This window comes from Phaseolus vulgaris, chromosome 7 (assembly GCF_000499845.2).
Source record: "Phaseolus vulgaris cultivar G19833 chromosome 7, P. vulgaris v2.0, whole genome shotgun sequence".
NCBI lineage: Eukaryota > Viridiplantae > Streptophyta > Magnoliopsida > Fabales > Fabaceae > Phaseolus > Phaseolus vulgaris.
The window spans coordinates 37,873,014-37,899,647 of record NC_023753.2 but is presented as its reverse complement, the minus strand read 5'-3'; the positions used below and the strand labels follow the sequence as shown (position 1 = coordinate 37,899,647).

Below are 26,634 nucleotides of genomic sequence, written 5' to 3'. Positions count from 1 at the left end.
AGATTATCTATTAGGGAATCTTTTTTTAACAAATTGGCTGACATAATATGCATACTTTAAGAATCCCTTATCAATATATCAGTACTATTAGGAAATCTTTTTTAACAAATTTGCTGACATAATATGCATACTTTAAGAATCCCCAATCCTTTGTTTGCTGGTTGTGTTGTTCATTGACAACTTTTTCCAACATTCATGGCTGATTTTGGTGACTATTTTTTGTTGCTTCTCTTGTGGCTAGTCTCAATATTCTTGTTAGAGGCAATTCTCAAAAAGTTTGGTATAAAGAGATGTCTACCACCAAGTCCTAGAGCCCTACCTGTAATAGGACACCTCTACCTCCTCACCAAGCTGCCCCACCAAGCATTTCACACCATCTCATCTCGCTATGGTCCTTTCGTCTTCCTTTGGTTTGGTTCCAAGCCTTGTCTTCTTGTTTCATCGCCTGAAATGGCAAGTCAATGCCTCAAAACCAACGAAACATGCTTCCTAAACCGATCCAAGAAAACAAATTTGGACTACATCACATACGGTTCTTCAGATTTAGTGATGGCACCCTATGGACCTTATTGGAGGTTCATGAAAAAGGTTTGCATGACTGAACTCCTTGGAGGTCGCATGCTTCACCAGCACCTTCCCATTAGAGCTGAGGAGACAAGGTTGTTCTTGAACAGTATGATGCAAAAGGCTGGTTTGAGAGAGGAGGTGAACATAGGGAAGGAGCTAGCCATGCTGACAAATAACATAATCACAAGGATGGCTTTGAGAAGAAGGTGTTGTGATGTTGAAGGGGAGGGGCACCAATTGATTGAGCTTGTGAAAGAGATGACTGAGCTTGGAGGGAAGTTCAACTTGGGAGACATGTTGTGGTTTGTTAAGAAGTTGGATTTGCAGGGGTTTGGTAAAAAGCTTGAGAGAGTTAGAAGTAAGTATGATGCCATAATTGAGAAGATCATAAAGGAACATGAAGATGCAAGAAGAAAGAAGAAGGAAAATAATGGTAATGGAGATGAAACAGTGAAGGATTTACTCGATATTCTACTTGATATCTATGCAGATGAAAATTCAGAGATTAGATTGACCAGAGAAAATATCAAGGCCTTCATTTTGGTAATTAATTAGCAACCCTTTTAATCATTCTATCCAATGAAAAATATTCTTTAAAAGAGTTTAATTGGCTTTTAGGTTTTTTCACAATAGTGTTATATTTTAAGGGGAAAAAAAAAGAAAGTACAAGTTTTTTTGGTTATGTAATTTTGCAGAATATATTTGGTGCTGGAACTGAAACAACAGCTGCTACAATAGAGTGGGGTTTGGTTGAGCTAATAAAGCATCCAGAGATGATGATAAAAGCAAGGGAAGAGATTGAATCAGTGGTTGGTAATGATAGATTGGTGAAGGAATCAGATATTCCTAACCTTCCTTATGTTCATTCCATAGTAAAGGAAACAATGAGGCTTCACCCACTTGGACCTGTAATAGTGAGGCAATCCACTGTAGATTGTAATATTAAAGGGTATGACATTCCAGCAAAAACTACTTTGTTTGTAAATGTATGGGCCATTGGTAGGGACCCAAACTACTGGGAAAACCCACTTGAGTTCAAGCCAGAGAGGTTCCTTGATGAAGAGGGACAAAGCCCATTGGACTTGTTGGGGCAACATTTTGAACTTTTGTCATTTGGAGCTGGGAGAAGAAGTTGCCCTGGTGCTTCACTAGCTTTGAAGGTTATTCTTACAACAGTGGCTGGTATGATTCAGTGTTTTGAATGGAAGGTTGCAGAGGAAGGGAAAGGAGTAGTTGACATGGAAGATGGATCTGCAGTGATACTTCCTAGGACATATCCTTTGATATGTGTTCCTGTGTCTAAGTGTCCTCCTTTAAGTTAAGGGTATGTTTAAATGAACTTTTTTTAAACACTTACAGGAAAAAGAAGAAGAAGATGAACTTAGTTTTTTCATGTAGTTTCTTTTCTTTAAATTTTTATGGTAACCTATGTATAAATAAATGTTAGCTTATGAGAATCTTTTTTAATTTTTTTAAAGTGTTTAGGGGAAAATCTCTTAAGTGTGAAATTTATGTTTGTGTGCATGAACACCCTTTTATCTTTCTTGTAAGCAAATTGGCATGGAATGTTGATTGAGTGTGTTATTGTGGATGTAGTTTATTATTTTCCTGAATTGTGTATGAAATGTTTGATTTTCAATCATTGAACTAGACCAAAATAACTCTACATATAACAATAAAATTGGTCAATGTTAATGAAAGCAACAATCCATAACAAGGAAGGTGAGGTAATTGTTGTGGTTATTAGTAATCATGGATAAGGTTGTCAATCTCGTGAGTTAACTCGTGTCCACACTAGTGCAAAATATAAAAATAACTACTCATTAACGCAGTAACATTTTCTAAATTAATTTCATTTAAGAATGCGACTATTTATAATAGTCAATCAAACACTTTGATTTACAAGTGCGGATACAGGTATAGCCGCACTTAACCATTAGAAAACCGTTTTCAAAACAAAACAAAATTATAATATCATTCTTAAAATCAATTATAAAGAAGAATATTTTAATATATAGATAAAATATATTCTTATTTATTAAAATAAATTATAAATTTATATTTTTAATATAAATATACAAATAGTAATATTTTATTTGATTTTAAATATTAGTGTACATACAATTTATCTTTTATTCAGATTATTGACATATCCTAAGTATTATATAGGATTCAAATTCTCTCATTTTTTATGAAAAATTCATGTAATTTAACCATTAATAATAAAATCAAATTTTAAATTTATTAATTTTATAAAAAAAATTGTATTGATGAGATATTACTTAAATCCCTATTATATTTTAAAAGAATTAAAGTAATTGTCTATCAAACCATTTTTCAATTTAAAGTTCAATTTGACTCATTATTTTCAAATAATAAAAATATTAAATGTAGTTTACGTTATCTTTCAATTAGTTTCTTTCAAATTAATATTAACTCTTTTTTTTAGTTTTAAATTTAAGTAATTATAAAAAAGATAAAATAACCAAAATAAAATAATAAAATAAAATATTGATAGAAGGATAAAAAAGGAACAAATTTGTGTACACAAAAAATTAGTTATAATAAGAAATTCCTTTATATATATATATATATATATATATATATATATATATATATTACCTGAAATATAGGCCTTTATATATAGGTATAGATTACTGGAAATATAGGCGTTGTTTTGATAGAAATTTAATATATATATATATATATAAATAATTTTGGATAGTCGAAATTGAAAAGAAAAAATAATATGTAAAAGAAAAATGATTAATTGATTAATCAACCTCTTTTTTAGGTTTAAGTTTCTCTTCTTCTTCAAGCTTTTTGTTTTCTTCCATTAGTATGATGTTCACGTTAATGTTAGGATTCACTTGATAGTAGATACACAAGAATAATGAATTTACCAAAAAATAAAGTTGTTCGAAATCAAGTGGAGAAAGTGATTGGAAATGAAGGTTATTTCATTTGATATGTGAGATTTGGTGTGAGAACCAGAGGTGAATATACTATTTCTTTCTTTCTATTTGTTGTTGCCTTAAAATAAGGAATTAAGGAAAAAGCGGGAGAATTAGTTTGCATATAAAAACGGTCTATTAATATTAATTTTAAAAAATAAAATTAAAATAAAAAATAATTTTATTTTTTAAGTAATTCATATAAAATGATAAAATACTTCATCATTGTACTAATAAAATAAGATATATTAAATAAAAGTATAAAATGCGATATATTAAGTAAGGGTAGATTCAGAAAAAATTTGTGTAAAAAAATGTTATTTAAAGAAATCTTCTCTATATATAGGTATAGATGTAGAGTTTTTTTTTTAATATAATTTTTTTTTCTTCGAGAAACATAAAATATTTATATTCTAAAACTGTAAAATAAAATAATAATTATTTTTCTAATAGAATTGAAAATAATTGAAACAATCTATATTTCAATCAGCAATATCGTAAATTTATATAAATATTTTGAAATAATTTTTAAGAGAAATTCCTAATATTAATTTATTTTAAAAGTTCAGAAATTAAAAAGATTTGAAATTTTGCAATATCGCAAAATAATATTAACTATGTACAAAACCATTAATATCAGTAACCATTCCTAGGACCAAAATCAATGAGGATATTGCTTACACACGCACCCCATCTCTAAACCATATTATAAATAAATTTAAAACAACAAAGAAAATAGAACAATACTTTTTACCAATTTTGATTATTGATTTCACAGAAAATTATCATTTCCTTGTAATCGCATAATCTTGAGATTTATAGGCAGCAACTCACATTACAAGATACTCTTTAAAAAAAATAAAAAATGAAGCACACAGATAATAAAAACCAGAGCAGTCTTCAACTGTTACATTGTAGATTGTAAGTACCACATACAAAAATAGAAAACACCATTCAATCTACTGCGTTTGGATGGATATAGAAATAGAATCCTAGTAACCTGCACATCAAATTAGTAAAAAACATTATTTAAATAAAATCAAACCTTTTTTAAATCATAAAAGAATATATATAACATAACACTTACTATACGCAGAAACTTCTTCTAAAAGAACTAGACTGGGAGGGGAGTAATCTATATAAAGATATTCACAGATCTTCCTTACATCATGGGGGAGCACAATAAGAGTTTCATGGCTTATATCCAAGGAACGAAGTGAGTATTGTGTGTTGCATTTCACACCAAATAACAACGTACCGTCACTCCTGTGAAATAAGAGAAAAGGAACTCCTATATGCGCATTAATGTCAGGTTTGAAGCCAAACAAAGTTGAAGAGATATAATTGTAATAACTATTAAAGGTGAAGATTTTATTCCAGGTCTCAGTTATCCCATATATATCCATCACCCACACAGATGCGGTACAAACGCATCCCTCTGAATAAATCAAAGAGTATAGGGTTAAGGGTTTCGCACTACTTCGAACAAATACCCCGTTTTTATAGTGGTAAGAATAAAGAGCTTCCACCAAGCTATCAACAAGTAAAAGCTCATCAAATGTCAGAATAAAATAATACAATGCGTTTTCAACCCATTTCTTTGCACCCCAGTGCAAAAGACCATTATAAACCACACCATTATAAGCAAGACTCTTATCTGGGGTAAGAAGTGAACAATCAAGAATTTTCAGAGGTCTCCAATCATGTTTTACATAGGTATAGAACCAAGCTTTGCGCGGCGAAGGAATGTACTCACCTTCATCATCATCAGCGTAATAGTAATGTTTCGCATCTAAATCAATTTTAACAACTAAATAATCGGATAATCCACGACTAATAAAGCCGTAAGAGTAGTAGATGGATTTATCTTTATGTAAGGGAAGATCAAAACAATACCGAATCATTGGATTGATGAAGAAGACATCACGATAAGTTTGCATGCATATAATACCATCACATATACCAATAATGTTGTCACCAAAATTACGATGCACGAACAAGTTCTGAAACAGAGTTAGATGATCGTCATCCTCACAAAGATTGGTGATGGAAGGGAGTAGAAGAACAAAAAGTTTCTTGCGAGACTTGCTGTGATGTCTAGAGATAAAATCCGGTGAAATCAGTAAGGAATGATGTAAATGGGAGAGAACCATGAATCTTATTATTGTCTTGCATGGAAGGTATGAAAATATCTCCAGCTGAAGCTCAATCGGAAGAGACATCGACATCATAGTGTGAGTTTAGTGAGAGTATTAGGTATACATTTATAGATAAATTTATTAACAATATCTTCATTAATTAAATTATAAAAAGTAGACTGCTATGTTGAGTATTATGATTATTTTATTTTCATAAGAAAAATAAAAATCGAATGACGTGACATAAATAAAAAAAGTAATAAATAAAAAAAAGTAACAAAAAGGCGTAATAAAAGTGAAAGAAGAAAAAACAGAAAGTTGTTTGTCGAGTAACAACCAGAAAAATTAAATAATTTATATATATTTATTTATATAATTTTGTTTTAGAAAAAACAGTTTTCAAAATCAAACTAAACTACAATATCATTCTTAAATATCAGTTATAAAGAGGAATCATTTTTATATACGCATATAATATATTCGTATTTATTCAAAATAAATTATAAATATATACTCTTCATATAAATATGCAAATAATAATATTTTATTTGATTTTAAATATTAGTTTACTTATAATTTGTTGTTTATTCATATTATTGACAAATCCTAAGTCCAAATTCTCTAAATTTTTAAGAAAAAATCATGTAATTTAACTATTAATATTAATTAAATTAAATTTTAAATTTACTAATTTTATATAAAATTAAATTGCATTGATGAGATATTAATGTAATTTTACTTAAATCTCAACTATATTTTAAAAGAATTAATAAAATTTAAAAATAATAAAATTAAATATGTTAATAAAAGTAAAATCAGTAATTAATTATAATAGTTACAAACAGTTATATAATAGAAACAATTCTTTTAAAATTAAAAATTGAAATTCAAACAAAAGAGTAAGGATAACATTTCAAAAATTATTTCCATGTTTAAGAAAAATTCTCATTTATAAGATCTTTAGACTCAGTATATATAAAATAAAAGTTTTAAAAATTAAGGTTTAAGAAAATGAGATAGACGTAAAACAATTATTAGTATTTATTATTTTGCATTCAACACAAACACCAATTGAATCCTATTTCAAATTAATTTAATTTCTTAATAGTTTAATTGTTTTAAAATTTTAAAATGATTTATTCGCATTTGAAAATATTTAACTAGATATGTATTTATTATAATTTTATATTTTATTTATTTAATAAATAAATACATATGGAGAAAAAAATATGTTAAAATATTTGTATCATAATTATTCTATGGTTAAATAATTTTCTGAAGATTTTGAATTGAATATTGTGATAAGTCTGGTTACTAATAAGATTTAATTATAAATTAGTTGTCAATGAAAGAAAATAATGAATAAAAATAATGTAAATATATATGAGAGAAACATTTTCTCAAATAAGCTAACATACCACTTTAATAATTAAGTTACAATAAAAGTATATTAGGATACTGTTGACAGAAAGTTTACTTGGTATAGTCGAATAGACGAGGTTCTTGTGTTAAAGGAATGGTTGGAAGCTTAGTCACATTGTAAACAATTTGTCTTAAGCAGAGAAGTCTTCGATCATTGTGCAACAATATTAAAACATGTGTTTATTGTCTGGGGCCCGAAACCGTTTCAGAGCCTGTATATCTGGCAAAGCGAGGCTTAAAGAGTTTCTGAGTTTTAAATGGTCCAGTTGCAAAGTGCAAGGTGGAGGAATGTTTATCTTCAAAGAAAAATTGAAAAAACTTAAAGCTTATCTAAGAGTTTGGAACATAGATGTGTTTGGGAATGTCCACAATATTAGTGATGGATTGCTAAAGAGGATTACAGAGTTAGATGCAAGAGATGATGTAAGTGAGTTAGGAGAGTCTGAGAGAGTGGAAAGAAGGACTCTTCTAGCAAACCTTAGTAAGAATCTTCTTAAGCAAGAGGCGATAGTGCACCAGAAAGCAAGACAAAAGTGGTTCAAGCAGGGAGATCTAAACACAAAGTTTTTCCACTCGCCAGTAAAATGGAGGAGGGCAATGAACGAGTTACATGGGGTGTTTTTCAATGATCGGTGGTGTGAAGATAAGGATGTTGTCAAAGATAAGGTCATAGAGTTTTTTGAAGCTAGGTTCGTAAGGAATGAGTTTAGCTAGCTCAAATTGGACAATGTTAGATTCAATTCCATTACAAGGGAGGATAACAATATGTTGGTCGGTGAATTTTTCGAAGAAAAATCAGGGAAGCTATGTAGAGCGGTAATAGTTCGAAAAGTCCTGGTCCATATGGTTTTAATTTTGGATTCATTAAATTTAGTTGGGATATTATTAAAAAGGACGTGGTGTCAGCAGTGACGGATTTTGCAGCTAGAGGGTTTTAGCTTAAGGGGTCTAATGCATTGTTTTTATGTTTAATTCCAAAAGTTGAAAATCCACAGCAGCTTTGCGAGTTTAGGCCTCTTTCGTTGGTTGGATGCTTATATAAGGTTATTTTGAAACTTCTGTCGATGCGGTTGAAAAATGTGATTAGCAAAGTCATTGACGTTAGGCAATCACCTTTTCATGAAGGGAGGGGTTTGTTGGATAGTGTTTTAGTGGCTAATGAAGCCTTGGATGAGATAAACAGAAAGAAGAGAAGTTGCATTTTTTTCAAAGTCGATTATGAGAAGGCTTATGATTCTGTCAGTTGGGAATTTATTCTATATATGTTGAAAAGGGTTGGTTTTGTGACAAATCAGTTTTTTGGATTAAGTGTTGCTTGGAATCAGCTTTAGTGTCAATGCTCGTGAATGATAGTTTGACTAAGGAGTTTTATCCTAAGAAAGGGCTTCGTCAAGGTGATTCGTTAGCCCCTTTTTTGTTTCTTATTGTGGGAAAGGGCTTGGCAAGAGTATTAAGGATGGCAATTGAGAAAAACACGATTGATAGCTTGGAGATTGGAAGGAAGAAAGTGAAGGCAAACATGTTAGAGTATGTTGATGACGCATTATTCTTTTGTGAAGCTAACACTAAAAGTGTGTTTAATATTAAGGCGGCTTTGAATTGTTTTGAGCTCTGTTATGAGTTTAAAGTAAATTTTATGAAGAGCAAGATCGGTGGGCTAGGGATAGACCAATGAAGTCTCCAAAGTTTTGCGGTGATTCTTAAATGTAATGTGATAGTAACCCCTTTTGTTTACTTGGGTATGTTGGTAGGGGGATGCTATAAGAAAGGCGCGTTTTGGGTTGAAGTGTTAGAAAGATTGAAGGCTAAACTGAGTAGATGGAAATGTAGGTTTCTATCCTTGACAGGGAGAATTTGTCTAATTAAGTTTGTACTTTCATCTATTCCATTATTCTATTTGTCTCTTTTCAAAATGCCCTCCGTGGTGGCAAAAGACATGGTGAGGATTCAAAGGAATTTCTTATGGGGTTGGGGTGCTGACGGGAGAAAGATTTCCTAAGCATCTTGGAGTAAGGTTTGTGAGCCACATGAGATTGGTGGTCTCAGTATTCTAGACGTAAGGGTTTTTAACATGGCATTATTAGGGAAATGGATGTGGCGGTTGGGGACGGATAAGGGCGGGTTGTGGAAGGAGGTTATTGATTCCAAATATGGTGGTTGGAGAAGTTTGCGTGAGGGAGTGAATTCTGGTAGGGTTTCCCTCTGGTGAAAAGATTTGAAGGAAGTTTGGGGTTCGGAGAGTTGGGGAAGGAATTTTGAAGATGCTTTCAAGTGGAAGGTTGGCAATGGAAAGGAAATTTCCTTCTGGGAGGATTGTTGGACCGATAATGAAGCTTTAAAGAAAGTCTATCCGAGGTTTTTCTCCCTGAGCTCTTCAAAAAAGCTATGATGGCTGAGGTTGGGAAAAGGATTAACGGTGTTTGTGAATGGAAACTAGCTTGGAGGAGGAGTTTTTTTAAATGGGAAAAGCCTTTGTGAGAATCTTTTTCCAGGATTTTCAAGGGCTGATCCTTGATTCGGAAGATGTGGATAGTTGGGTTTGGAAAGATGGGGAGGTTCTAGTTTATTATGTTAAATTTGCTTATAATTGTTGGGTCTATTTGTGTCTAAGTTCAAGAGGGGAGGGGTGAATTGAGCTTATAAAATTTTCGCAAGAACACACAATTTCCAGTATTCCAGAGGCAAAAAGAACAGATTGTTTTTACATGAAACAGATTGATTCTTCAGAGCAGTCTTGGCACAATTTGAATTTGTCCAATGTAAAATTGTGATCAACAGAGAATTATAACAGAATCAGATCAGCTTAATTATTGTGAGGATGAAGGATACAGCTATGCTTAGAAATCAAACAAAATTACTCAACACAAGGTTTTAAGAAGAATAAATCTTTCACAGGTTTCAATGAATAGACAATTTGTTTTCAGATCAAATAAAACAGCATATACAACTGCTTTGATTGTGATTAGAGAGCTTTAACAAATCAGGAAGAACAGTTTTTATTAAACCCATAATTAACAGATTCAATTTCAAAAGAACAGATTTAGTTCTTGACAGAAATAAGCAAAACCAGAAACGAGTGCAGGGATGAGAAGAAAAGGCACAAAAGTTTTTATACTGGTTCACTCATACAGAGCTACATCCAGTCTCACCTTACCCCAAGGTGGAATTCACTAAAAACAGTACCAATTACTTACAAACACAGCAGTTCTTGAACCCTACAAGAACAACACACTCAATGCTGAAAAACCCTATTTCAGCACACCTTGCACTCCAAGAAACCCTATCAAGGAGTGACTAACACTTACACCTTTACAAACAAGAATAAAGGAAAGATTACACCTGAAAAGAAGATGCAAGAACTCAAAACCAGTAGTTCAATTTGCTGCAGAACTGCACCAGCACCTTCACCAAGATCAAAGGTTTCCTAGAACAAGCACACTTGAAAATCTCTTTGGAAAACCTTTCAAAAATCTTTCAATCCTTCTTCTCACATTGAAAATGTTTGATCTCTGTCAAAAACGAAACTTGTTCTTTCACAGTGAAACAGATTAAAATATAGCAAACAAGCCAGCTCAGCTTTAACTGAAATAACGAACTAGGCTTTACCTGTGGTGTCCTAACAGAATTTTAGAAAAGCATTTTAACAGAGAAGAAATAAACCGATTCTTTCTCCACAAAACAGATTTATTTTTGTACTGATTTAAATCTTTTAAGAACACTTTAAAAAGCTTTTCAAAAATCATTTAACCACAACATGTGCTTGATCTAAGCTTGGTTAGGCATCTAGGATGGGTTATACAGCAAAAGGCAACCTTACACAATTACAAGGCTAATTACAAACATATCTAAAAACCTATTACAAACTTCAAAGCACTCAAGCTATTTTCTTCATCAAACACACATCAAGCCTTGGTAGGGAAGAAGCTTCCTCCTGCTTCAACAATAATTGTTTAAGGAGGGCACACGAAAGGGAGAATGTTTTTATGCAGAAAAAGTTTTGGAGGAGTAAAGCGGTGTCATCTGCTCTTGTCTCTGCTTGGAGGGTGTTGGAAAATAAAATTGCTACTAGGGAAAACTTAGTTAGGCGTGGGATGGGTTGGAATTGTTCGCTTTGGTTCAATTAAAGGCTTGGTCTAGGTTACTTCCAAGTCACCCTCAACTACTTTCTCTTATTCTGATTGGTGCTTTAATCTTCTAGTTTGTATGAGGATGGTTAAGTGATGTAGTTTAGTCAGGCAGTTCTAGAGTTGGTTTGAGAGGTCTGGTAGGTTCTGTATAAGGGTTGGATCACCCCTGAGGTGGTTTAGTGATTCATTTTTAATTTATTGTTTATTACTGATAAAAAATAGTAAAAAATATATTAAACAAATTCAAATTTATTAAACAATGAACATAATTATATTAAATCAATTACGTCATCTACTCTATTGTTAGAACTTACAAATCCCTAATCTTGATTTGTAACTAATATAAAACTAAAAACAAATGGAATATAATAATGAGAAAAAAAGAATAAGATGAGAAACTCTTATAACAAACCTTAAGAAAATATATAATGTTCTAATCTCTTCCCTCTTCTTCGCAAGAATGTTGAATTGACATCAGAACACATGAGGAGCATTAACAATTAAACAATAAAAAAATATACAACTTGCATTGATTGATTAAACAATAATGATCTTGGTTCAAAGAAATACTTTTAGATTGACATTTTTATTTTTTATTTCTTAAACAATTTTTTTCAAATTTAATATTAACTTTTTTTAATTTTAAATTTGAATAATTATAAAATGACAAAATAACTAAAATAAAATAATAAAATGAAATACTTATATAAGGATAAAATAGGAAAAAAATGTGTACACAAAAACAAAAACAAAAACAATTATAATAACAAAAAAACAGAGATTTCTTTTTTTATATATATATATATAATTGATTTTATATGCTTTTAGTTGTATATTATAAAATTTGAGTTTATAAATTAAATTGGGAAGGTTGTTATAGGTAAAAATAAGAATAAACGTGATATTATCATAAATCTTTGCATACGATAGAGGAATAAAAAAACTCAGTCGATTTACTCGTTTGTCTATACATTCATCTTCAAATGATCTTAAATCTTTGCATACAAGAGAGGAATAAAAAAACTCAGTCCATTTACTCGTTCGTCTAGGCATTCATCTTCAAATGATTTTATTTAAAAAATCAATTCACTCATTCGTTAATCTGTGTATGGAGTAGATCCGTGAAAACAACAACACCTAAACATTTTGAGTCATCATGAAATATTTTAACACACTTGAAATTATACTCTAAAACTACTTTACCCTATGCAATCTTCCACCAAGCTATTTTTTGGATACCAATGTTTTAACAATTTTTAATCAGTAATAATAGTGGAAAGAGTATGACTGCATCAAGATTTCGATCTCTTTGAATTCAACCATGCTAAAAATTCAAAATTATTGGCTTATCATAATAAAATTAATTAATTAACGGATATGACGCAATTTCTATAAATATATTTTTGTTCTCAATTTTTTTAGAATATATTCAAAGTTAAACTTATTATAAATTAGTTGCAGGATTGGTAAAATCACTTCATGGCTACTAATAACCGCAACAAAATACCTCACCAACATAATCAAAAAATAAATATGGTTGGCTATCAAAAAGTTTTAATAATTTTATCCTTTTAAAGTTGTATTGATCTAACAAATGGCTACCTTAATTAATATTTAGTTGTTGGTGGTCCATGGCATAGAAGCAGTAGGTAATATTTCATCTTCCTTCTCCTCTAATGTATGAACTATAGCTTTCATTAACATTGTCCAATTTTATTCTTCTATTCAGAGTTGTTTTGCTCTAGTTCCCTTATTGAATATTATAATGGAACTATGACTTCTTCTGATATTTTGAATTTTCAATATAAAAATAGAAAATAAAAAAAAAGATATTTGATAGGATAAAAGTGAAGATAAATTGGAGAAAAAGAGGTAATTGGGCAATGTTTCTCAGCAAGCTTAACTTTGCAATGTTTAATTTTGAATTTAAAAATTTTTGAAATATAAAATTAAAACTGCTCACAAATAATTATTATTTGTATTATTATCAAATGGGAGTGAAGAGGGTAAAAGAACGAAACCCTAAGAAATGAAATTTAAGGGAAAAGAACCTTCGTGACATTAACACGTTGACCTTGAGGGGTGCGGTTGGCAACGATAAGATCGAAAAAAAGATGATGAACTCCTCGACAATGTGATGTCGGAAGTAGCCAAAGTGATCTTCATTGTCGAAAGCGTTCATGATAATCATGAGATCCTAACCATCACCTATGCATTTAAGCACCAACAACGCTATGTGATCTACATTGTTCTCCCCTCTTGCTCTAGATTTTCTCTTAGTAAAAGTTCAAAGAGAATGATAAAGAATAGATCTAAAACAAAAAATTACACAAAATCGTATAATATTGACACGAAAATATGAAAGAACAAATTTGCAGAGAAAAGATAGGAGAAATGAGAGGCGAATAAATATAGTGATAAATAATATATAATCATAAAAAGTGTAACAAAGAAGTTGGGTAAAGTGAAGAAAATGTGCATACCTAAGAAGAATGAAAAAGTTTTTTTTTTTTTTTCTGTTGAAAGCATGAAAATTTAAGTGATTTTTCTGAACCATTGAAGAAGAAATGGAGAAAAATGGAGTTTGAAGAGAAATGTTTAGTTGAATAACTCAAAGGAGAGGAGTGACTCTCGCTTAGTTTGAGAGAGATGATAAAAATATCCAGAATAAAATTCAAGACGGCTGTAATTTTGAATTAGGTTTACAATTACTCCATAATTCATAATTCAAAATTTAAAATACAAAATTCAAAATTTAATTTTTAAAAATAAAGAAGTCACAAAATAAAAAAATATCTCTTCTCATATATTTTTAAAATAATAAAATAAAACATAAATATAAGAATAAAATTGAAATAAAAAAAATCTCTTTTATATATAAGTATAGATAAAAATTTAAAAATTTATTATTATTAATTATTAATATTTTTTATTAATAATTATTTTATTATATTATATAATTAATTAATTAATTGTAAATTATAATCATAACATATAACAAATAATTAATTATAAATTATAATCATAACATATAACAAATAATCGATTTATTATATATATAATTGATTCTATTATGTTTACATGTGACATATAGAAACGATTTTATATATATATATATATATATATATATATAATTGATTTGTGATATAGGATATAGACTTAGAGTTTATTTTTTTAATATAATTTTCTTTAAGAGTATAGATTCAAGAAACATAAAATATTTATATTCTAAAATTGTAAAATAAAATAATAATTTTTCTAATAGAATCGAAAAATAATTGAAGCAATCTATTTTCAATCAGCAATATCGTAAATTTATATAAATATTTTGAAATAATTTTTAAGAGAAATTCTGCAATATCCCAAAATTTCATGATTACTCATTTTCAATTATCCAATTCAAAGTGTGCAAATACTACCTAAAAAGTATTCTCACTCCATGTTGATCACACGCACCCAAAATTTGTGCCAACTTGCAATGAATTATCAACAAGTTTTATATGTGTGAACCTTCCTCATTTTACAGAAAATTATAATTTCCTTGTAATCGCATAATCTTTATATCCAAAAAGTGAGATTTATAGGTATCAACTACTCTTAAAAAAAAAATAAAAAAATAAGCAGACAGATAATAAAACCAGAGTATATTGATGGTGTATCTGCTTCCGGTCTTCAACTATTACATTGTAGATGGAGATAGAAACCATTCAATCTTTCGGATGGAGTTAGAAATAAAATCCAGACTAGTACCCTGCATATCAAATTAGTAAAAAATATTATTTAAATGAAATCAAATATTTTTTAAGTCATAAAAGAATATGCATAAGCATAACACTTACTAGATGCAGAAACTTTATCTAAAAGAAATAAACTTGGGGGAGAGTAGCCTATATAAAGATGATCAAAATCAAACTTCCTTATATTATTACGGATAAGAACATGGCTTATATTGCTTATATCCAAGGAACAAACCGAGTATGTCTCCAAGTATGGTGTGCTCAATTCCACATCAAATAACAACTTACCGTCACCCCTATGAAATAAGAGAAAAGGTAATTCTATATAACTATGAATGTCAGGATTGAAGCCAAACAAATTTGAAGATATATAATTGTGAGCATAATTAAAGGTGAAGATTTGATTCCAGGACTCAGTCATCCCATATTTATCCATCACCCACACGGCAGCGGTACAATAGTTCTCCTCTGAAAAAATCAAAGAGTACAGAGTTAAGGGTTTGGTACTATTTTGAACAACAATTACTCCGTTTTGATCGTTGTAAGAATAAATAGCTGCCGCCAAACTATCAGCAAGTAAAAGCTCCCCAAAAACTTTCGTTTGAGGATCAAATGTCAGAATAAAATAATACCATGCACCTTCAACCCATCTCTTTGCACCCCAGTGCAAAAGTCCATAGTAAACCACACCATTATAAGCAATATTCGTAGCCGTAGTACAGATTGTCCAATCAGGAATTTCCAGAGGTCTCCAAACATTTTCTAGATAGGTATAGACCCAAGCTTTGCGCGGAGAAGCAATGTATCCACCATCATCATCATCATCACTATCAGCATAATAAAAATTCTTCGCATCTAAGTCAATTTTAACCACTGAATAATCGGATAATCCACAACTAATAAAGCCGTAAGCATAGCCGTAAGTATGTTTGGAGGATTTATCTTCATGTAAGGGAAGATTAAAACAATACCGAATCGTTGGATTGATGAAGAAGATATCACGATAGTTATGCATGCATATAATACCATTACATATACCGATAATGTTGGTACCAAATTTACGATGCACAAACAAGTTTTGGAACAGAGTTAGATGATCGTTATCCTCGCAGAGACAGGTGATGGAGGAGGAGAGAAGAACAAAAAGCTTGTTGCGAGACTTGCTGTGATGTCTAAAGATAAAATCTGGTGAAATGAGTAAGGAATTGTGTAAGTGGGAGAGAACCATGAATCTCATTATTGCCTTACATGGAAGGTATGAAAATATTTTTAGTTGAAGATCAATTGGAAGAATCGGAAGAGACATAGTTCTTCACTCAGTGTGTGTGAGTTTGGTGGGAATATTATGTATACATTTATATATTTTATAGACGCTAAATAATTTATATATATTTATATATATAATTTTGTTTTGGAAAAACAGTTTTCAAAACAAAACTACACTATAATTTCATTCTTAAAAATCAGTTATAAAGAGAAATATTTGTTGCTAGATGTGGACGTGGAGATATTGCTACGTTACTTTACTGTTTTAGTGGAGAGTGCGAGATATTTGTTAATATTTGTTGTGTCCATTTGAAAAGAAAGAATGAGTCTAAGTAAAACTTTGAATTGAAACGTGGGTTGATGGACATTTACTTTAACTCCCTCACAAAAAAAATATATTTCATTATTGTTTTCCTTACTCTTTTTTTTGTTTGAATTTTGAAAGAATTATTTTTATTATTTCCTATTTACTCTCCACTATTGTAACAATTTTAAAATTAATTTAAGAAATAGATTTTATGATTGTCCAAACCCACATATCCTACTCCTCACTTTCTCCCCTTCTTTTCACAATTTTTTTATAATATATTCAAAGTTAAACTTATTAGAAATGAGTTGTGGGTTGGTAAAATCACTACTAATAACCGCAACAAAATACCTCACCAACGTAATAAAAAATAAATATGGTTGACTATCAAAAAGTTTAATAATTTTAACCTTTTAAAGTTGTATTGATCTAATAAATGGCTACCTTAATTAATATTTAGTTGTTGGTGGTCCATGGCATTGAAGCATTAGGTAATATTTGATCTTCCTTGTCCTCTACTGTATGAATCAATTATTGCTTTCCTTAACATGGTCCAATTTTATTCTTCTATTTAGAGTTGTTTTGCTCTTATTCCATTATTGAAAATCAAATATTTGTGATCTTCTATTTAGAGTTGTTTTTCTCTGATTCCATTATTGAAAATCAAACATTTGTGATCATGGCCAAACATAAATTATCACAATTCAAATTAAAAGTATTTTTTTTTAAACGTCCTTATTTCATTACGATTTTATCCTTAAAAAATATCTCGATGAATTAAGAGAGAAAAATGTATTTAAATTATTCCTAATCTCAACTCCTACCGAATGTGAAATTATATAAAAACTAGTTTCATGATTGAAAATCAAATATTTCATTTAAGGAAAATAATAAACTCCATCGCAATAACACACTCAATCAATACAAGAAAAATAAAAGGGTGATCATGCCAAACATAAATTTCACACTTAAAAGAGATTTTTCCCTAAACACATTAAAAAAAATCATAAGCTAACATTTATTTATACATAGGTTACCATCAAAAAATCAAAGAAACTACATGAAAAAACTAATTTCATCTTCTTTTTTTCTTCTTTTTCTTGTAAGTGTTTGGGAAAAAACCCATCTAAAGATACCCTTAGCCCAAAGGAGAAGACCTAGCCACAGGAACACATAACAAAGGATGGGCCCTAGGAAGTGCCATTCCAGGTCCCTCTTCCATGTCAACTACTCCTTTCCCTTCCTCAGCAACCTTCCATTCAAAACACTGAATCATACCAGCCAAGGTTGTGGGAATAATCTGCAAAGCCAGTGAAGCACCAGGGCAGCTTCTTCTCCCAGCTCCAAATGACAGAAGTTCAAAATGCTGCCCCTTCAAGTCCAATGGGCTTTGTCCCTCTTCATCAAGGAACCTCTCTGGCTTGAACTCAAGTGGGTTTTCCCAGTAGTTTGGATCCCTACCAATGGCCCATACATTTACAAAAAGAGTGGATTTTGCTGGAATGTCATACCCTTTAACATTACAATCTTGAGTGGATTGTCTCACTATTAAAGGTCCAGTGGGGTGAAGCCTCATTGTTTCCTTTACTATGGAATGAACATAAGGAAGGTTGGGAATATCTGATTCCTCCACCAATCTGTCATTACCAACCACTGATTCAATCTCTTCCCTTGCTTTTCTCATCATCTCTGGATGCTTTATTAGCTCAGCCAAACCCCACTCTATTGTTGTGGCTGATGTCTCAGTTCCAGCACCAAACATATTCTGCAAATTACATAACCAAAAACCTTGTACTTTCTTTTTTCCTTTAAAATATAACACCATTAACATTAGCTTTTGATATCTTATTTAAACAAGAGAAACTATTATTCAATCATAATCACAGTAAAAGTCATATTTATTCACTATTATTTAACAGTGCAAAAAGTTTTATGTGTAGAAACTAGGTTTTTTTAGGATTAATGTAGTTTTTACAAAATTATGAAAATAGGAAAATCTTATTTCAGAAACATGATTTCAAAATAAAAGGGGTTGGTAATTACCATAATGAAGGCCTTGATATTTTCTCTGGTTAATCTAATCTCTGAATTTTCATCTGCATAGATATCAAGTAGAATATCAAGTAAATCCTTCACTGTTTCATCTCCATCACCACTATTTTCCTTCTTCTTTCTTCTTGCATCTTCATGCTCCTTTATGATCTTCTCCATTATGGCATCATACCTACTTCTAACTCTCTCAAGCTTTTTGCCAAACCCCTGCAAATCCAACTTCTTAACAAACCACAACATGTCTCCCAAGTTGAACTTCCCTCCAAGCTCAGTCATCTCCTTCACCAGCTCAATCAATTGGTGCCCCTCTCCTTCAACATCACAACACCTTCTTCTCAAAGCCATCCTTGTGATTATGTTATTTGTCAGCATGGCTAGCTCCTTCCCTACGTTCACCTCCTCTCTCAAACCAGCCTTTTGCATCATACTGTTCAAGAACAGCCTTGTCTCCTCAGCTCTGATGGGAAGGTGTTGCTGAAGCATGCGAGCTCCAAGGAGTTCAGTCATGCAAACCTTTTTCATGAACCTCCAATAAGGTCCATAGGGTGCCAGCACAAAATCTGAAGAACCGTAGGTGATGTAGTCCAAATTTGTTCTTTTGGGTCGGTCTAGGAAACATGTTTCGTTGGTTTTGAGACATTGGCTTGCCATTTCAGGCGATGAAACAAGAACACAAGGCTTGGAACCAAACAAGAGGTAGACCAAAGGGCCATAGCGAGATGAAATGGTGTGAAATGCTTGGTGGGGCAGCTTGGTGAGGAGGTAGAGGTGTCCTATTACAGGGAGGGCTCTAGGACTTGGTGGTAGGAGTCTCTTTATACCAAACTTTTTGAGGATTACATCTAACAACAAACTTGAGGCTAGCCACAAGAGAAGCAACAAAAAATAGTCACCAAAATTTGCCATGAATGTTGCAAAACAGTTATCAATTATGAACACAACAAAGATTATCATTCTTATATAAGAGCATGAAGCTTTAAAATTAAATATAATAACATTATTTAAATATCAATAATTTATTTGAGTCCAAATTCTTTCCCTAATAATTAATATTTCAAATCAATCAGCAACATATATTAACTATTAGTTGTGTAATTCATCTATTTAAACATTAGTGGTAAAATGGGCTAAACAAATTCATTTTATTTCGGGTGTTGTTTGCCAGTAAATTATGGGATAGGGGGGTTGTGAATTCTGATCCATCTCAATTTTTTTTTAATTTTTTTTTAAATAAATATATATATGCACATATACACTAAAAAAATTATTAAATAACAATTAATTTAAAAAAAATAGTGTTTTATAAACTAAAAAATTATTTATTAATAACATAAAATTTATAAAATAATTTTTAAATTGATATTTAATATTAATTATTTAAAATTTTAACTATTAATTATTTTTTTGAAATTAATCTTTAATTATAATTTTTACTAGAAAAAAAATCATTTTTGTTAGACAATATCTATAATAATCATCTGGGGACACTCTACACATTAACTTTTTTTTGTGGTAGACCATATTTTAACCTGCCTAGTAATTGCTGAAACACAACACGTTAAAAATAATATTTTTTTTCTATTAAAGTTTGTTAAATAAAATTAAAATGATTCATACATCAAATCAAACATTATATGAGATCAGATTAAATATAATAGCAAGAGAGTGAATAATGCACTTAATTTATATTATTTATAATTTAAATATTAAAATCCGTACCTTTTCTAATTTCTTCCTTCTTGATTTGTTGCTAAAAATATATACTGAGTGGTCCTATAAATTACAATAATGAGATAAAATATTAAAATCCGTATACCTTTTCTAATTATCTTTCTGTTTTCTTGTTAAATAAATATACGTGAGTGGTCCTATAGTATATTGTCCTTCTGGGTTTCCTCCAACGTTCATCTAATCCTTTCTCCTATTATAAATAATTTTTTTGTTATGATAATTTGAGATTATCATCATTTTCTAATAAACTATCACAGACTTTATCACACAAAAACAACTATTACGACAAGCATTGATAACTAAATAAATGTGGTAGATTTTGAAATCAATTTTATTGTTATTTGTTATTTCGTCATAAGATTCATTACAAATTATCTTGTAGTATTTAAGTTAGAGAAAGTTATAATAATTTTATTTTTGTCATTGACAAAATTTATCACTATAGAGGCTACAATGGTATGAAAAGTGAATAGTTATATTCTTTTATGAAAGTCACGATCACTCCAAAAATGTAGTGATAAAAAGAATGTACAGTTTAAGTCCATGAATTTTTGCTTAAAGAAAGCAAAAACATCAAATGATTAATATTTTTGTGTATTCACTTATTTTGAAGTATCATATTCTTCAAGCAATTTCTCTTAAACGAGCTCAATATTACTTTAATTTTTTAATTGATGCTGCTCAAATAAAAATGATGTTTCTTTACCTTCGCTTCAAATGAAGATTCCTAATCAAACATTGTATGGTGTTTAAACCAGATAATCTAAGCATATATAATTGTGTTCTTAAGGGAGAATGTTTGTGCATCTATGATTTTGCTAAGTGATATTGCTAAAAAAAAAAGACATGGTAAAAAGAATGATTAGTCATTCTATTTTGCAAAAATAAGTGTAGGAGAATGCTTTAAAATATCCTAAAAGTTGTATACAATTTTTGATATGATTGGTTTAGATATAAATATATGTAATAAAAGATAAACTTGAAGATTGTAATGTGGTTGAATAAAAATTATAATTTGTCAATATATCATTATTTATTTCAAAAGAAAATGATGTTTTGACAATCCTAAAGTTGTATTCATCAAGATGGGTTTAAATATAAATATATATAATAAATGATAAATTTATAATTAAATGATATAAAAAATATTAAAATAATAGTATTGAGAGTTGTAATGTGGTGGTATAAAAATTCTGGATTGTCAGTATATATTACCCATTTCAAAATTAGAAAAACTGAAAATGGACAAAAAGAAAAGTTTTTTTTTTTAAATCGGCAGACACAAAAAAAGTTAAAAATTTGGCATCTTGGACACAAGAAAAAGTTAAAGATGCCAAATGAACTTTATAAATTTTATGTCTTCTTTGACCTTCTTTATACATGTGTAAATCATCTTAATCTTCATATACATGCTCCTTAGAGTTCATAACTGCAAAAGAAAACTCAGGTTAAAATTCACAGTTCTTGGTTTATGAATGAACACTACTAAGATTGAAAAGTTTTACTCATTGACAGGTGAAATGAAGTTGCTAACACGAGTTTTGCTTCACTTTAAAACTCCTGTGCACCTATCAATCTATGTTCATTGTCTCTTATCCATTCATCCACATGTTTACTATCTCTTATCCATACTCATCTCGATTTTGAATCACCATTCAATCCTTCAGATAAATTTATGAAAAAACCCTGAAAACAGCATCCAGACCGTATTGAAAGATGGCTACCAAACTGAAAAGAAAACCGTATATTCACAAAAAGAAGAAGAAAATAGAACAGTACGCCTACTAATAATCAAGAGCCACAGCGTCTTTCTTTGGGATCTTTTTATGCGTTCATCACTGCAAGATCTCTGCAGGCAATGCTGGGAAGAATAGAAAATACTTAAGAAGAAAAATATACTACACATCTTTTGTCTTTCATTGCTATTGGGAAGCAACTGAAACATCAAAATGTAACTGCAAAGCTTAGATGATTTCACAAGAATTATAGTTTGTGTAAGTTGATCCCTTCCTATAATTAATAAATATTTCACATCAAAGACAACATTAATACTAAAAATTTCAACTACAGTTTGCATTCCTCTGTCCGAACTGAACCATCCCTTCACAACCGGGGGATTTGTACTAACAAATTGAAATCCTAAAGCTGTAAAAGATCAAAACAGAAGAAAAACTGTATGCTTGCAATCAACAAGCACAGTGATAAATAAATATAGCCTACATTTTTCTGATTGGATGACCAAGAAAAGTATCTGCCCTTTCTACAAACGCCACAAGTGGGCGGAGTCAGGGGGAGCAATATGCTCCCAAGAGTGGAAACAAGCAAAACCTAAGACTATCCACAGCAGCCACCCTTTTTTTCAGCATTCATGTCTTGGTTAGGAACAATTATCTTGGTTCCCTTCAGAAGCCCTGAACTGCCATTTGGATCTGCATCATCATTGGCAGTTAGTGTTTTCTTGCTTATAAGTCTGTATATCTCAGATAGAATGGTCAGAAAGGCAGTTTCCACATTAGTGGACTCGAGTGCTGATGTCTCCATAAAGAATAGGTTCTCTCTTTGTGCAAACTCCTCAGCGTCTTCAGTTGGCACTGCTTTAAGAGTTCCAAGATCACACTTGTTGCCAATTAGCATCACAACAATATTTTTGTCTGCATGGCCTCTCAGTTCCTCTAACCACTTTGCCATGTTGTCAAATGATTGACGCTTAGTCATGTCATAAACTAACATTGCTCCAACAGCACCGCGATAATATGCACTAGTAACTGCCCTGTACCTGAGAGAAGAAAGAAGAGATTTCAGAAGCTAAGTTGCAAATAAAAGCCTCAAACTCTAAAATAAAATCCAGAAAACAATTCAAGCCAAAGCAGAGAGCATATATATAACATAATTAGAATATGATTACTCATCATAACCTTGCGCGCAGAAACAGCTACCTCAAACTTATTGTTTAGGAAATCACCACTTGAAATTTTTTTCCTATGTCATAATTTGCACCCCATCCATATATTTTATCACTATCAACAACAGTAATTCCACAATTCACTAAAGTACATCCAAGGATTCCGAACTTTACAGGAGCTAAATCCAAATAAGACATAAAATAAGTTTAATTTTCATGCACGTGTAAATAATATTTTGATTGTCAACCAATCAGAAATCATTTAAGTATGACTTTTAAAGTAGTCTGTCATTATATAAAAATCCTGCTGTCATTATTTTTTAACTGGCATATCACTTGTTGATGTATGTACTAGACACCGATTTGATTTTATACTTTCTTCCTCTCTCCTTTACTTTCTCTTTATGTAGGTTACCATGCATGGGTCTAGGCATAGTTTATTATAAAATTCAACAAACTTATCATTCATAACCATCTACCTTGTTAGATGAGTCACGAAAACCTTTACATTATTAATACATTCCATAAAATCAAACAACATTTCATCAATTTTCATAACCCCAAATCTTGATCACAGAATCCTCTAATTCAAAACAATAAAAACTAAATTTGCCGCCTGAACATCAAACACATTTCCCTTTCCTTTTCCACTTGATCCCCTTCCCCCTACACCATGAGGTCCTCCCAGTCTCAACCAAAACCATTCAATTCGAACACTAAACAAACCAAATTAGCTCCAGCACTTTCCATCTGTTTTCATATACATCTGTTGTGAATCAGAAGACTTGAGAAAACTCGTGATAAGACAAAAAATATATAAACCACTGATCTCTAGCAAAGTTCAAATAATCTCCAATACTGCAAATCATCTAAACCACGCAAGAAACACGTTCTTAAATTAATAAACAAAAACAAAAACGAAAACGACATTCCAGCAAGCGAAACGACACGCAATTTCTAGATTGATTGTTCAATAGTACAACGAAACAGAAGGATGAGAACAATTAACGGTGCGTTTGCGAGGTCTCTTCCTAATTATTGTTATGGAATTCGTGAGAAGCAAAACGACAGGCAAAGGAAAGCGAAACGCGGAAGGAGGAGGGAATGGACCTTTCTTGGCCGGCGGTGTCCCATATTTGAGCCTTGACGGTTTTGTTGTCGATGATGAGCGTTTTGGTCTGAAACTCGACGCCGATCGTGGCTTTTGAATCGACGCTGAATTGGTTTCTGGCGAAGCGCGCGAGGAGCTGGGTCTTGCCGACGGCGGAGTCACCGATCAACACCACTTTGAAGACGTAATCGATCTTCTGGCTGAAATCGCCGTACAGGTTCGACATCCCGCGGAAATGAGACGGTGATGGCTACGCGAGACGGAGGGTGCCGTTGGCGGCGGCGTGGTTTAGATGAAACATTGCGAATGGTTGTTGTTGGGATCGCGGAGGGGGGAAGGCGTGATCATCGTGATCATCACATGTTGGTGAAAGGAAGAAAGAGGGAAGACGCGGTCGTTTTGGTTGTTGGGTTGACAAAAGAAGAGGCGTGAGGAGCAAGGAAAGGCCGTTTCGGATGTTCAAATGGGAGAATAGAATACGTAGAAAAAAAATTAATATACTACAACTTTTTTTTATATATATTTACTTTTATATTTTTGAATAGTGTTTTTAAACTACTTATATTATGTAAGATTTAATTTTAAATACTTAGGAACATATTAAATAACTACATAAAAGCCTTATAATTTTAATTTATCTTTAAAAATATTAATCGTAATGGAATTTAGTACGACTTTTTTCTTTCTTCAATTAATAAAAAATGTATAAATAAAGAATAAAAAATATAATGAATCATTTCAATTTTCAAATAAAAAAGAATTACTGTTTTCTTCAAATACATTTTAAAATAACTAATAGTAAAAAACCTAAAAACAAGTATCTACGTAACATTAATGCTTATACTATAGTATTAATATCTTTATATATCTATTAAATATTTCAAATTTTAATAATGAATAACATTTTTCATGCATACATTGAAGAATTTTGAAGTCAGTGACTCATATTCTTACTTTAGAATGCAAGAGTAGAACAACTAGCGAGTGCATGAATACGAGAGATCTTAAATAGTGGTAAATAAATAAATGTTTTTGGAATAGAATAGTATTTTGATTGTAAAATTAAAAATTAAAAATATAGTTTCATTTTCTTTCTCGGGAAAAATAGGTGTAATTAACAATTTTTGTAATAGGCCTATTAAGCCCAAATAAAACAGGGCTGGGAAAAGTAGGAAATATAGAAGCAAGGGGAACTAAAAGCCCAAAAATTCTATATAGGAGCTCCAAATTTTCCACTGCACCTCAAGGTCAATACAAGGTTAAAAGAAAAATAAAACGCATGTGAAAGGGTGCAAAAGGAAAGCATGCTCTCAATTTCGTCACCATAATAATTACTTCAGTTGTATAAACTTTAAATTAAATCGAGTTTTATATATATATCATATTAACTATGGAAGTTTTACATACAAATTATTTCTCGTCACTATTAATTAAAATCCTCATTGAACATGCAACACCAAAACCATGGTATTTCAACACAATTTTAATTATAAAAAAAATCTTAACTAAAAGTCGTGGAATCAAAGCATATGAAGTGTTCCACTTCGTTCAAAACACGATCGTTTGTATACTCTTTCTTCATCTAACTTACTGAGACGTTTTTTAAAGATAAAATCGTGACAGAGTATTGATATCTAAAGTAAACAATATTTTAGATGTGATGATTGACCTTAGCCATGTTATCTTTCGAACTTACTTTGATTGAGAGCTTGTTTCGATACAGTCAGTCTCACATCGCTTAAGAATCAAATTTAAAGAGAATTTATATACTCTTTTCTTCTGCAATCCACATAAGTGATTTTTAATAACAAAATCATAATGGAGTACTGATTTCAAAAATAAACAATAATTCGGATATGATAATTTGAGGGAAACATGATTTATTGAAATATATAAATTTAAATTGTTTTGGTGGTTCTACCAAATATAGAATAAAATTACAGTATTTAGTACAAAAGTGGAAGATGAAGAGTGAGTGGTGTTGGTCATAAATGAAGGTGTGTGTGAATCTTTTCTCTAGGGGTCTACATCAATAATCAATCACACTTTTGTACTACTTATCTATTAAGGGCAAAACAATTGAATTTTTCTCTATCCATAACAAAAACGTGTGTTCCTAACTAACTATATCTCATAACTATTCAATCATGGGAGGCTACAAATAGATTTACTAACTTTCACATTTTTGGAAAAACCGATGAAACTAGTACATTTACTAAATAAGGAAAACATTTATTACAAATATGCTAATACATTTATTCACCCCCAATTTGAAACACTCTTTTGCCTAAAGAGCTTAGATATTGTGGTGAAAAACATT

The 26,634-nt window shown here is 30.8% G+C and overlaps 5 protein-coding genes across 5 annotated transcripts; 1 reads left to right on the top strand and 4 right to left on the bottom strand.

The window, feature by feature from the left end:
* The first annotated feature begins 106 nt into the window (after positions 1–106).
* On the top strand, positions 107–2,044 carry LOC137830615 (cytochrome P450 93A3-like). Its single transcript, XM_068638062.1, has 2 exons — positions 107–1,110; positions 1,263–2,044. Exons 1-2 carry the CDS (start codon positions 196–198, stop codon positions 1,887–1,889), a joined length of 1,542 nt encoding a protein of 513 aa, XP_068494163.1. The 5' UTR covers positions 107–195; the 3' UTR covers positions 1,890–2,044.
* Positions 2,045–4,904: 2,860 nt separating this feature from the next.
* On the bottom strand, positions 4,905–5,749 carry LOC137829469 (F-box protein At5g18160-like). Its single transcript, XM_068636270.1, has 2 exons — positions 5,100–5,749; positions 4,905–4,959 (listed from the first exon to the last, which is right to left on the bottom strand). Exons 1-2 carry the CDS (start codon positions 5,747–5,749, stop codon positions 4,905–4,907), a joined length of 705 nt encoding a protein of 234 aa, XP_068492371.1.
* Positions 5,750–15,009: 9,260 nt separating this feature from the next.
* On the bottom strand, positions 15,010–16,182 carry LOC137829468 (F-box protein CPR1-like). Its single transcript, XM_068636269.1, has one exon. It carries the CDS (start codon positions 16,180–16,182, stop codon positions 15,010–15,012), a length of 1,173 nt encoding a protein of 390 aa, XP_068492370.1.
* A 1,186-nt stretch (positions 16,183–17,368) lies between these two features.
* LOC137830614 (cytochrome P450 93A3-like) lies at positions 17,369–19,497 on the bottom strand. The gene is made up of 2 exons (XM_068638061.1): positions 18,562–19,497; positions 17,369–18,283 (listed from the first exon to the last, which is right to left on the bottom strand). Exons 1-2 carry the CDS (start codon positions 19,474–19,476, stop codon positions 17,657–17,659), a joined length of 1,542 nt encoding a protein of 513 aa, XP_068494162.1. The 5' UTR covers positions 19,477–19,497; the 3' UTR covers positions 17,369–17,656.
* A 2,793-nt stretch (positions 19,498–22,290) lies between these two features.
* LOC137830613 (ras-related protein RABA4d) lies at positions 22,291–24,796 on the bottom strand. Its single transcript, XM_068638060.1, has 2 exons — positions 24,314–24,796; positions 22,291–23,077 (listed from the first exon to the last, which is right to left on the bottom strand). The coding sequence occupies exons 1-2, from the start codon at positions 24,538–24,540 to the stop codon at positions 22,636–22,638; spliced, it is 669 nt and encodes a 222-aa protein (XP_068494161.1). The 5' UTR covers positions 24,541–24,796; the 3' UTR covers positions 22,291–22,635.
* Positions 24,797–26,634: the final 1,838 nt, after the last annotated feature.